The sequence below is a fragment of the Peromyscus leucopus genome, chromosome 15, assembly GCF_004664715.2.
Source record: "Peromyscus leucopus breed LL Stock chromosome 15, UCI_PerLeu_2.1, whole genome shotgun sequence".
NCBI lineage: Eukaryota > Metazoa > Chordata > Mammalia > Rodentia > Cricetidae > Peromyscus > Peromyscus leucopus.
Window position 1 is genome coordinate 51,986,264 of NC_051076.1, and position 13,552 is coordinate 51,999,815.

The 13,552-nt window shown below is 45.4% G+C and overlaps 1 protein-coding gene across 1 annotated transcript in view; it reads left to right on the forward strand.

The window, feature by feature from the left end:
• The window catches only part of Nr5a2 (nuclear receptor subfamily 5 group A member 2), a 134,441-nt gene that overhangs the window by 72,499 nt on the left and 48,390 nt on the right, over positions 1-13,552 (forward strand). The window contains exon 6 of the mRNA XM_028857536.2: positions 5,810-5,929. Coding sequence (XP_028713369.1) covers positions 5,810-5,929 — 120 coding nt within the window. The remainder of the gene's footprint in view (positions 1-5,809; positions 5,930-13,552) is intronic.

Genomic DNA, 13,552 nt, shown 5'->3' on the forward strand with positions numbered 1-13,552 from the left:
AGTGGAAGGTGCAAGAACTTGATTGGGTAGGGAACTGGGGAGGATGTGGGAGAATTTACTTGTAAAAGGGAAAGGATATGACCAAATCTGAAAACCAAACCAAAACAAAACAAACTCTCTGCGAGAGGGAAAGTGAAATGTCAGCTCAGCCAGTCTCTCACCTGCTCAAAGTTAAGGGTGGGTAACAAAAAGACTTGATAACTTGAATGCGGAGTTGAGAAAGACCTGTACGTTTTTCTTCAGGTGGATTGCCAGGTCCTGTCTCGGCACGAGGATGCTCACACTTCTAATGATTAACAGTCTGTGTTGTGGGAAGCAGTGCTTTGCAGCTGTATGAGACTTGTGTTCCTTTACAGCCTCATCTAGAATATCAGCATAAATAGTTTCTCTGATGAGTAACTAGTTTCTGAGATAAGCCCTTCCTCTTATTATAGCAGATAACCCAGGCTTATGGGGTGCTGTTGCTAACCACTAGTGAGACGTTTTGCTCTATAATGGGACTGATAGCTAATCGGTCCTCCTCCTGGGCTCCCCAGATGCCACATTACAGCATTAATGCCAGCAGAATTTCCTTTTAAAAAAATAAGTTAGGCCGGGCGGTGGTGGCGCACGCCTTTAATCCCAGCACTTGGGAGGCAGAGGCAGGAGGATCTCTGTGAGTTTGAGGCCAGCCTGGGCTACCAAGTGAGTTCCAGGAAAGGAACAAAGCTACACAGAGAAACCCTGTCTCGAAAAAAAAAAAAAAAAAAAAAAGTTAGTTTTTCCTTCTGGCTCCTGGTAGTCATTTCTTTGAATCTCTTCTAAAGAAAAAAATTATATATAAAAATTAAATATATATACATATATGTGTATATATATCTATACATATATGTGTGTATATGTACATCTTTATATACACAAATATATTATAAATTGACAACACTTGTTATCTAGAGATAGATAAGAAGACGTCATCTTTTCCCAGCCCCCTTTATTTACCGTGCTCATGAAGGCAATATCATCCAGAGCAGCATAAAGCCTCACTCTCACCAATTCCAAGATGTCATAAAATATCACAGAATCAATTATGCAACAGAATATTGGTGTAGAAGGTGTTCAAATACCCTTTGGTGTTTGGTCAGAGGGTGTTCAAACAAAGGGTCAGTTGCTGAGGAGGGCTCTTGAGATTATCGTCAGTCCAGAAATCCTTCCCGAGGGCCAGCCACATGTGACTGGTCGCTGTATGCAAACTGTCATTTCTTTTACAAGGGCCAAAGGGGACACTCGCTTGCCCCTCGGGTCTGGCTACCTGGAATACACAGGGAGAAAGCAATGACCAGAGGGGGAAGTGATTCGGGCCTTTGTTCTTCATTTAAAAAGCATCATGTGCCTCTTGTGAGGAGGACAGACAAACAGATTCATTGTGAAACAGGCAAGTTATGGGAATAAATGCTGTCGTGATCAGCACAGCATTTAAAACAAAAGGAAAATCAAAATAGCACTAATTGTAGAAGTAGACACCTATTTCTTTCATTTCCAAAGATGTGGGGTTTGGGGGCTGGGACGGAAGGGAGCAGGCTTGAACATGTGCCCTCAACATTCTAAAGGACTGGGGCGGGGGTTAGAGTTCTGTGCCAGAGTTTCACTGTGCAGTCACTGTGGCAAGCTGTTTCAGTCACTGTCTCTTATGTTATGTGAAAGAGAGGTGATCATCAGATGACAATGAAGAGGGGTACCAGGAAACATGCTTCTTAATGCCCCCCTCATCTTCCTTCATCACCGTGACAGTTCCCTTAACTCTTTCATTATTTAAAGGATTTTTTAGTCATTTTTAATTACGTGTATGTATAGGCATCTATATGTGAATACAAATACCCAGAGAGGCCAGAGGAGTTAGAACTGCAGTCAGATCTCCCAGAACTTGAGTATCAAGGCGGTTGTGAACCATCTGACATGGTTTCCGTGAATCCTGGAAGACTAATACAGGATCTCATTATGTAGTTCTGGCTGACCTGGAACTCATGCCAGGCTGGGCTGGAACTCACAGATCCACCTGCCTGTGCCTCCCAAATGCTGGGATTAAAGGCGTGCTCTGTCACACTAACTTTTCTTGCTGTATCACTAGATTCCCAAGCCAGCATCCCCATTCTGTACCCACAGGTGGACTTTGGAGGTCTGCCTGGCCGCGCCTCCTGGAATTTCTGTCCAATGTTCTCCTGTGCGGCCCTTGTTGGAAAGACGATCTCAAAGTCCAGTTTTTGGGCTTCCCTGAAAAGAGTGCTAACTCACTAACTAAAGCTTCATATCACATTTTTAAAAATGATTGGAGCCAAATTACCATTGCAGACTGATAAATTTGCAATGGGATGCTGATAGCGCATGAGGGCGCAATAAAACCCGGAGGAGCAGCGTGCACTTTGCTCTGAAAGCACACCCTTAGCATCCGAGAGAGAGCCAGAGAGAAAGAACTGCAGTCTGCACTGGGCACGATGACATGGCCCTTGCTCGGTCATCAGGATGCGGCGCCTCACTTGCAGGCAACCCTTGGCAGAGGATAAAGTACCCAGGTGCTGCGCCCACCCGCCCCTCCCCTCCCAGCACCACACAGCACTCTGGAGACTGGCCTCTAAAGAAGGAAGAGAACTCCACTGTCAGGTGCTCCTGCTGGGTGTTGGGCCAAGCAAGTGATTTCCACGAAGGCTTACCTCATTTATCCCAGAGCCCGACACTTAGTCCCACCAAGTAATGGACTCACACATAGCCACTTGGGCTTGCTCAGTAGTAAAGCATTTGCCTCAGGTCCCAGGTTCTCAAATCCTAATCCTGAAAACACAAACGGAATTCTTCGTGGCATCCCTTTTTTCTGATGGAGAGCTTTTGCAACATCACCAGCTCAGTGTTCGCTTCAGTCTGTGCAGTTGGGATTTGGAAGTTAGGGAGCACATGGTACTGAAGACAGAACCCAGGGCCGGCCTTGCACTGGCGCAGAGGGTTTCATGTAGACTTTTCATACCTTTGGGTCTAATCGGGAGACAACCTAGATTTGGGGAGGAAGAAAGAACACATCCCCGAGACCTCATTGTACCATCTGAAAATGGAGCATAATGGAATCGAGAAAGAGCTATCAATCTGTCAATCCTGTTCGTGTCCGGGCCGGGTAACGTTTCCCGTGTTTGGCTAACTTCCAAAGCCGGTTCTGGGTGTCAAAAGCTAAACTAACACACAAAACTCTTTGTGCTGGATAGTTACCCTGTCACCTTGAGAGGAGGGAACCTCAACTGAGAAAAGGCCTTCATGTCTGTACACAAGCCTCTAGAGTCTAGGGCATTTTTGTAATTAGTGATTGAAGGAGGGCCCATTCCTTTGTGAGTGGTGCTACCTCAGGACTGGTGGTCCTGGGATAGTAATGCTATAAGGAAGCAGGCTGAGTAAACCATGGGGAACAAGCCAGTAAGCAGCACTCCTCCTTGGCATCTGCATCAGCTCCTGCCTCCTGGTTCCTGCCTTGTTTGGGTTCCTGTCCTGACTTCCCTCAGTTGTGGAAATGTAAATGGATATAAACCCTTTCCTCCCTCAGTTGCTTTTCATCATTGCGTTTTACCACAGCAGTAGAAACTCTTAAGACACTCCTTAAAGCATTCCCCGCCATATGCCAGCATTGCTTCTGTACACGGGTGGCATGAGGATCTTGCATTTTGACACACCAGGGATTTGTTTGGTACACATTATTACAAAAGAAGGATTGGAGTGTCAGGAACAGTTGTGATGCCAGATTGATTCTCTCCACATTTAGATCATAGATGTATAGACTGTACGTGAGATAAGTATGGTTTTTGTCGTTGAATAATACAGTTCTCTGGAGGGTGAGATGGGACGTGTATGAAATGCCCATCGTGACCCAGCACTTATCCATCTTCATCTTCACACAGCCGTCCTTTACCCAAAAGAAAACTGGCACTTAGAGGATTTGGGGGGGGGGGGCATGGAAAAAACAAGCTTTAGTGCAGGACATTTGTTTTTATTTTGAGATAGGTGCTCCTGTAGCCTTGGCTGGCTTCCTGTGTGCTGTGTAATTGAGGCTGGCCCAAATGTTTCAAGTCCCAGAGTCGCAGGCAAGAGTAGCCTTGGTGATCCTTCTCTTGAGAGTCTCGAACCAGTAACAGTTATAGTTAACACAGACCCTGCACCACACCAGAGCAACACAATAGAGCCAAGCCCTGTTAGCAAAGTATGGGTCAGCTAGCCCCAAACTTGTGAGCATGAGAGTGATGTCCCCACTTCTCATCTGTCTTGTGGAGGCATGGGTGGGGGGAATGACCCCAGCCCACTCTCCATCAATGCTGGAGGCAGGTGGGAGAGCTGGCCCTGCAGTCACAAGTGTGGGAGAGCCGTCCCTGACCCCTACCAGCTGCGACACTCGGGAGAACAGGCCCTGCACCTCTCCTGGGCAGCACAAGAGAGCCAACCCTGTTAGCAGCGTAGGTGTGGGAGAGCCAGCCCTGAAATGGTGACCGTGGGAGAGCCGTCCGCATTTCCCATCTGGCAGACCAGTCCTGCAGCTGCCCAGCCCCAGGGTGATGACTTGGCCTGCCCCGTATCCACCTTGTCTATGATCTGCTGGAACACAGAAAGGAACCTGACCTGCGGGCCCAAAGCTGCAGGATCTCCATAACACACAGCACCAGTGGTATATCTAGGAAGAGTCCTACAGGGGCCCAGCACTGATTGTATAGGGAGACTGGGGGCCTTGAACCAGACCAATGACCCTTGGCAGCGGACAGTTGCAAGTAGATATGTATGGACAAAGAGGTATACGGCGTGACTTGTTGGGTCACACTGCAGCATCTCATGACAAGATTTCTGTTTGTTTATTTTTTCAATTTATTTATTTATTTATTTATTTATTTATTTATTTATTTATTTATTTATTTTGAGACAGGGTTTCTCTGTGTATCAGAGTCCTGGCTGTCCTGGAACTTGTTTTGTAGAACAGGCTGGCCTCGAACTCAGAGACCCTCCTGCCTCTGCCTCTGTCTCTGGATTCCTGGGATTAAAGGCGTGCGCCACCAGGCCCAGTTCCATGATAAGATTTTTAATTCCTTTAATTTTTTTTTTCATTTTATTTTCTTCCTCTTGAATTTTGCTTTCAATGGTGGGGCGGGGGGGGGGGAGCAGCACATGAATGGAAGGCAGATTAGAAAGGACAGGAATGAAGCGGGTGGTGGTGGTGGTGGCGCATGCCTTCAATCCAGCGCTTGGGAGGCAGAGCCAGGCGGATCTCTGTGAGTTCAAGGCCAGCCTGGGCTACAGAATGAGTTCCAGGAAAGGTGCAAAGCTACACAGAGAAATCCTGTCTGGAAAAACAAACACACAAACACACACACACACAAAAAAAAAAACAAAAAAACAAAAAAAAAAAAGAAGAGACAGGAACGAATGGGGTCAAGATACATGATACAAGAGATACATAGATTAAATTTTTAAAAATTAAAAAAAAGAATTATGGTTAACAGTCATGATCAATATGGCCACTGTTCCTCTACCCCCAGAAATCCCTCAGGCTACCCTGTCAATTTTCTTTCTGTTTGGCAGCCAGCTATGATATGTAACTTTTACATATGTGAGCACTGATTATAAATACTTAGTTTATACTCTGAAGTATTTGTCTAAATAAAGATAGTGTTTTCCAGGAGCAGCAGTGTAGACACTGAGCATCTCTATCTGAGTGGTCATTGACAGGGACTTCCTTGCTTATTGGTTTTTCTTGCGTGGGAAATTATGCGAAACCACAAAGGGTAGCAAATAACACACTCTTGTTTTCCAATTGCAGGTTGATGACCAAATGAAGCTGCTTCAGAACTGCTGGAGTGAGCTCTTGATCCTGGATCACATTTACCGGCAAGTGGTACATGGGAAGGAAGGGTCCCTCTTGCTGATTACTGGGCAACAAGTGAGTATCCAGATGAAAAACCAAAACCTTGTTATTAAGCACCTTCAGAGTGGCAGGAACCTAACTAGGTCAGAAGCATTCTTGTGCTTTGAAAGGGAGAGGTTGGCTGCAAATAACTGAGAAATGATGACTCCTGGTAATCAGTTCCTGCTCTGATACAATCTTGGAAAAGAAACAGAATCAACAGCTTCCTGTTGCCAGTCTGCAGGATGGGGAGTCCTGTATACGGTCAGAGCTTACAGCTAAATCAAACTCAGAATTTTGAATGGTGGGTTCTTTTCCTCTTCAGCGTCTGCACGAACACGCCACATCTGAATGTTAACTCGCCAGTTTCATTCCTTTATAAACTGCTGGGTCCTTATTGTTTGGTGGTGATGACGATGAGGATTATGATGGTGATGGTTGTGTTTAAAGATAAAACTCAGAGTCTTGTGCATATTGGGCAAGTGCTCACCACTCTTGAGCTTTCCATCCAGCCCCAGAATCTTTGCTATTTTGGAAAGATGTCAGTGGAAGAGTCTAATTTAAATGTCACATAGAGTCAAAATAGCTGGCCTAGAGGCAGGCACACGAGAAGGGACAGGAGTGCCAGTTTTCAAGAAAGGAAAATTGCTATGGAGTTAGACTTGTTTCGGAACTGATATTTGGTGAATACATACTTCCTGGGTGCCGGGCTGTGCACTGGTCCCGATCCTGAGGCACTGGTGTACATTAGGGAGTAAAACAGAAAAATATTTCCTGTCGTTTTGGAACTTAAGGTTGTAGCATGAGGTTGACAATAATAACCTCACACACAAACCTGTGGTATCTCGGAGCAAAGGAATAAAGAAGAAATAGAAGGGAAAGGAGTAAGCACATATTCATGGATAAGTGCTTCCGTGGGGCCTAGGAATTACAGTTTCAACAGGACAGTTGTTTGTCCTTATGGAGAAGGTGACATTTGAGCATCACATGGGAAAGCAGAGACTGCTGTGTAGATGTCTATGGAAAGGGAGGACAATGGGCTTAATTCCAACTTTGTAGGGTTTGGGTAAATTCTTCTAGTTTTGTACTCTTTCCCCTGCAAATGATGGATTCATTGGTAATATAAACTCAGGGTACCCTGTGAGTTCTTTAGTCCATTCGGTCATCGCTATTCAGGGCACCACTGCATCCGGCGTTCAGCCAGGGTGACTCCGGCATGCAGGCACTGTGATCTTTTACGTCCAGTCATAAATGTTTATGCACTGTGAAACCACAGCAGCGCAGATTTGAAAATGAAAGGCTGTCTTCACACCATTTGCCGTATTATTAATAAATCACATTTCCCAATCAAATTAAAAGCAAGCACCATTTCAGAGCTTTTGCCGACTGGATCAATTCGACCGTCTCCATCACTATCTGGTCCTCGCTCTCAGCAGCTCTGGGAGAAAAACTTTCAAGAGAGGAAAATCTGTTTGACTTCCTGGGCTTCCAAATCTTGTTTGGTGTTTTCATTCTGTGGCCCAAGTCTTTGGAGGGAACCTGCCCATATTTGGAGTCCGATCACAGGGTATGTCTGCGACCATCCCCACCCTCGCCCAATTGGAGGCTGTATTAGCAGTAAAAGACACAACTCGTGAATCTCATTTTCTTTTTTTTTAAACATTTTATTTTTTTCTTCAAGACAGGGTTTCTCTGTGCAGCTTTGAGCCTTTTCCTGGATCTCGCTCTGTAGACCAGGCTGGCCTCGAACTCACAAAGATCTGCCTGGCTCTGCCTCCCAAGTGCTGGGATTAAAGGCGTGCGCCACCACCGACCGGCTCAATCTCATTTTCTTAAGTGAAATGGGATTGTGCCATTTCATCCCAGTTCTTTAGAAATAGTCCTTATTCCTAGTTTGTTTTGCCTTGAGTGACCCTGGAGTGACCATAATTACTGTTGGAAAAGTAGAGGAAGTACACCTCTTGTCTCTGAATTTTAAAACCAAACACAGTCACAGAATAAACAGCGTTTTCCTCGCTGTCAATCACTGCCACTCTGGACAGTGCACGTGAATGGAAGGAGGGAATGCCCTAGTCTCTTCCTTTCCCGCAGTTCAGATGCTCTCACGTTCCCCCATGTCAACAGCCGGGTGATGGCTCTTGTAACCAAGCATTCTCATGGTAACTATGGGAGAAGAAGGCTTTTACCATCTGCCATGGAGCAAGCAAGAGAAGCATACCCCAGGCTCCTGCGGTTACAGAGAAGGCAAGCAAAGAGCCCCTCAGGAAGACTTCTGGAGCTCATGAGCTTTCCAACCGCAGGAGAAAAATTAGGAAGGGAAAGAGGGGCTAGACAGACAGGGGCAGAGAGAGCCGGGGAGAGGGAGAGAGAGAGTGTTGGTTCTGAGGCTCAAACCCAGAGAGAAAGAAAGTGTGTGTGTGTGTGTGTGTGTGTGTGTGTGTGTGTGTGTGCGCGCGCGTGCACACACAATGGGAAAGTATAACCTAGAGCCTGACACCAACTCTGCCATTGAGCCCCACCCCCCATAATTGAAAAGGATATTTGCAATTAAGTTGCTCCACATCTGCTTCTAACACCTACTCTAACATTAAATATATTAGCTAAGTGATAACTAGATGACTATGCATAGTGAGAACTATTGTATCTCTAGCTGAAAACCTGAGTAAAATTAGTTACGCCCCAGACACATAGCGCTCTTCCTCACCACATTCCTAGTCTCACCCACACTCTCTCCCCAACTCAACATCCTCTCATCAGTGTGGGCTAGCGACAGTGACTTTCTAGTCACTAATCGCCTTTTTAGACCACTTTCTACCCAGTAGCTCAGAGGGATAGGAAAAATCCTAAGTACTTTCTCTAAGAATGATAAATCCTCCCCAGACAGCAAAAGCGGGAGAAGAGGACTAGACAAACAATAATTAATTTAATGTGTGCTGCGTGCCAGTCTTAAGGAGACAGTTGATGCAATGATGAAGAGAGGAGGACTCTGTTGAATCTAAGAGTCAAGCAGTATTTTAGAGGAAACTAATATATTAAAGTCCATGGCAGGAAAATGAGCTTCCTCCTTCCTCATGTTTACAGCCTAATGCAGGCAGGGACTACTTTAGGGACAGCATGTGTTTTCCTATGGGGATAGATGGTTTTTTGAGACCAGAGTTGACTGTGTAGCCCAGGCTGACCTTATGTACATATGTGTATGTGTATCTCTGTATGTCAGGACAGCCTGTTTACCCTTTGTAGAATTTTCTGGCTACCCCATCTTGAGAAAGTCATCCTACCTTTCAAGTGTCAGTTTCTCTGCCTGTTTGATGGGAACCACCATGGCACCCACGTGAGCAAACTGCAATAGAAATGACAGGAAATAGTTGTGTAGTACTGGACTAAAAAAGTAAGTCCTGGAAACAAGATCGACATGGAGGCATAGTGACCTATTCCCAAGAATGGTCTAGCGTGTGAACTTTCACACCAAGATGGAAGTCTGGTTCCAGGATGCATTGTATCAAGGTCCTGCTGATGCCCTGGGGAAGAAATTAAGCCACATTGTACCAATAAAGCATGCAGAGCTCTCTTAAGGCTTTATGGTTGGCACCCACCTATAGGCATGGAAGATGCTCTCTCCTTTGGGCAAAAGGTATTTCTGGTAGAGTAATAAATGGAGGGCAATCGAAGCAATGAAAGGTCTATTAGACACCGCCCTGCAGTGAGTCGTGATAAGAGAGGCCCTTCCTCCATCTGCTTGGTAATGGCAGGAACTGTTCTCTGGTGTGCTTTGCACTGTGCGTTGCTGCGGGCAAGCCCACAGCACAGTCAGGTGCCATGCAGGAACCTCAGAAGAGAAAGAAGAAAGAGCAGTCAGGATGTGTACGCTGAAACAAGCCCTCACCTCCTCCCCAAGCTGCTTTTGGTCATGGTACTTCATCACAGTAACAGAAACCCTAACGAAGATGAATACCAAAGCCAAAATCGTGACACCAAGGGAAGCCTAGACAGTGATTTCCTATTCCCTTGACACACGGGTGTGGTGGCTATACATCCCTCTATGGCGGCTCTCTGCTCAACCGAGGGATGCAGGACCCCGGCTGCTCTGGGGCCCCCCATGTTCTCGCCTTCCTCTACTAGTTCTGTGTGCTAGCAGGGAGGAGACGTCGTTGAGTAATGGGAGCGCTCTGAGAATGCAGCTTGGAGGGCAGTGTTGGCCTAAAAATGTGTGAGGCCCTGAGCTCAATCCCTAGAACGATAAAGAAAAAGAAAGAAGGGAAAGAGGGAGGAACAGTTTGGTATCACATTTTAAATTTATGTTCTCTCTCTCTCTCTCTCTCTCTCCCTCTCTCTCTCTCTCTCTCTCTCTCTCCCTCCCTCTCTCCCTCTTTCCCTCTTCTCCCTCTTTCCCTTCCCCTCTCCCTTTCTCCCTCTCCCCCCCCCCCCATACAGGGTCTCACTATGTAGCCCTTTCTGGTCTGGTATTTATTGTGTAGATCAGGCTGGTCTGGAACTCAGAGATCCCCCTGCCTCTGCCTCATGAGGCTGGTATAAAGGTGTGCTCCACCATATTAGCTACTTGGGTGTTTTCATCCAGCATTGACATAAGTGCAGATTAAATAACTCTGAGGCAGAAAAGGAAAGTAATTATCATTAATGTTCAGTGTTGTCGATTTATTTAGCTAGTATCTTATTTATGGCATTTCTTTTTTATCCAGTATTTTAAAGGTATACACACACATAAGCATGTATACCTCTGTATGCATCAAATAACTCTTGATATGAGGTCAGATTTGGGTATTTGCATATTATGCCTAATAAACAGCCACTGTAAGGTCATCCTAAGGGGAAGGCCTGCTGTCAAATTGTACCTTCTGTTATTGTGTTATTAAAATGACAACAATCTTACAATACCCAGGTCATCAAAATTTTGGACATTAGAACTCAAAGCAATTTAGCTTAAATGGTCTCTGCATCTTCAGGATGAGTGAAATTTATCCAGAGGGGACATGGGCTTAGAACACTCTTCAGTCTCCCCCTCGAATTTAATGGCATAAAGATTACACGTAAGAGGGCAATCAATTAATTTTACTAAGTACATAAAAGACAAGGCCAGCTGCTCCTGAAATGAGCACAAACTCTGCATCCAACAATGAAAGTATAATTATGTTTGCAATAAAATGTAAGGAAGTCGCAGGTCTGTGATTTATCAGAAATGAAGCACCACTCTCCTTCAGAGCTGTGCAATTTGATAAATTATCCTTGGAAGAAATGTTGTCAGAGCCCCCATTTAATAAGCATGTTGGAGCTTTCAAATTAGCATGTAAATAAATGTATGGCTATAAAGGTTGAGATGCCAATTGATTTCTTGAGGTATATCTTACTAAAGGCCTCTCATTTAACAGACATCCCTGGAACCGCCTGAGATTCCTTTAATGTGGCGTGTTATGTTTTTAAGTATGAAATTCTGCTATTCAAACTTACTTCCGTAGACCTGTTGAAAGTTCACGCACACCTCACTTTAACAGTAAAATTAATTAAGACTGTGCATTTTTATTTTATTTTAATACAGCCTTCCGAATCAGGGCGTAACCAGTGACTTTTACTACAGTGTACTTGTGTGTACTAAGCAGCACCACAGTGTATTATTCAGTTGGCTCCAAGCTTCAGTTAGTATTGTTCTTACTGTGATTATCTCTTCATAGCCACAGAAGTGATTGGCAGCTTTTCTAGCTCAGCTGCCTTATTTAGTGATGATGACCCTAAGGGCTGGAGATGGTGTCCGACTTTCTAACTCTCTTTGTGTGTAAGGGTCATTATTGAACCCTTGTCATCTATCTTTGTCTCCAGTTTCTTCCATCATCATCATCATCATCATCATCATCATCATCATCATCATCATCTTATTGGGCGTTCCTGCTGTCAATCACCCAACTAGCCCATTTGCCCCAGTAAAATTTCTCTTAACACACTGAATACCCCTTATCTGAAAATGCTTGGGACTAGAGTGCCAGAGAGTTACATAGAGAACACAAGATCTCTAAGGGATAGACTTAGGTCTAAATATGCAGTTCATTTGTTTCATGTACACCTTACATACATGGCCCAGAGATGATTTTGTCCAGTACTTTTCGGTGAAACAGAACTTGTCACTTGGAACTGTCCTGTTGGTGCTCGGAAAGTTTTAGGTCTAAGGGCATTTCACGTGGCAGGGTTGTATTTTTCTTTTCTTTTCTTTTCTGTTTGTTTGTTTGTTTGTTTTGAGCCAGAGTCTCATGTAACCCAGAGTGGTCTCAGCTTTGATAAGTAGCCAAGGCTGGCCTTGAGCTAGCCTTCAAATGAGTGCTGAGGTTAAGGATATGAGCCACCAGACCTGAATACCCACCTGGGTTTTGTGTTTAGGATGTCCAGCCTGTGTTGTACCAGTAGCGAACTTGCTGGCATTGCCCTTTGTTTGACTGTGGAGCCTGGTTGGTCTAGAACTCACTGTACAGTTCAGGCTGGCCCCAATCGAGCGGCAGTCTTCCTGTCTCTGCTCCCTAATCATGGCAGGTTAGGTTTTGTCCACGCGACACAATCTAGACCCACCTCTCATTGGCCTGGGGTATTTTTTTTTTGATTGATGATTGATAGAGAAGAGCCCAGATCACTGTAGGCAGTGCCACCCCTCATCCGGTGGTCCTGGGTTGTGGTAGCGAGCTTGACGAGTCAATGGCAATGTCCCTTCAAGGGTCTCTGCTTCGGTTCCTGCCCTGGCTTTCCCTCCATGACGGACTGTAACCTGTAAGCCAAATAAACTCTTCCCTAGGGTGTGAGTGGTGGGGTTACAAGTGTATGGTGCTGTCACACCTACCCTTTGAAATAAGGTCTTTCTTGATGTGGAAAGTTCCCGTTTCAGAGAAGTGGCAAAGGGCTGACTGGATGTCACTCTCAAGCCTGAGGTTCCCCTGCTGTGCCCTGTCCAGTTCCCCCTGTTGGTCTCCTGGCCCAGAGTTCCTGCTGCCTGCAGACTGACCCTTCCACGCATTCCCGAAACGGAACCTGAAGGAGCTCATAGAACGTTCGACATTTAAATTGTATGGGTGGATGCCAGCCCAGGGGTGTATGCAGAGCAGTTGGATGGTAAAGCAGGCGCTTCCCTGGACTGCACCTCAGTGGTGGCTTTTTCATGCGCAGTTGACTCTCTGTGAGCTGATTGACACCTTTTGGGGTAGGTGGGGGGGGGTCATCTTTCCACTGACTCATAATTTTCCTACTCTTGAAAAAGATTTCTTTACACCCAGTATTCTCTAGTTAAAGCTGAAAATTCAACTCATCATATTTACACAATAAAAAAAAAAATCCATTCTGCCTTGTTTTTAATTGCAAATTCCTCTCAAGGGACTAGTTCTCCTGCGTAGGAGGCAGCCCCGTGCCTTCTCCTAGCGAAGCAAGCGCAGTCAATTATGGTAATGAAATGTCAATAAATATAAAAATTTAATACAGTCTGCTCTGGGTGAGTGGCAGACGAGGACTTGCCTCGCAGACAAATCTGCTGCTCCTGCAGAAATTAAAAGCACCTAAAAGAGTGTCTGGTTGCTTGAGAGCTCTCCAGAAAAGCAGAGCTGGGAATGCCAGGTACCAAGTGGGTCTTCCCAGGCTGTGAATTGGGGAGCAAAGCCAGGACTACTGTGGACAGCC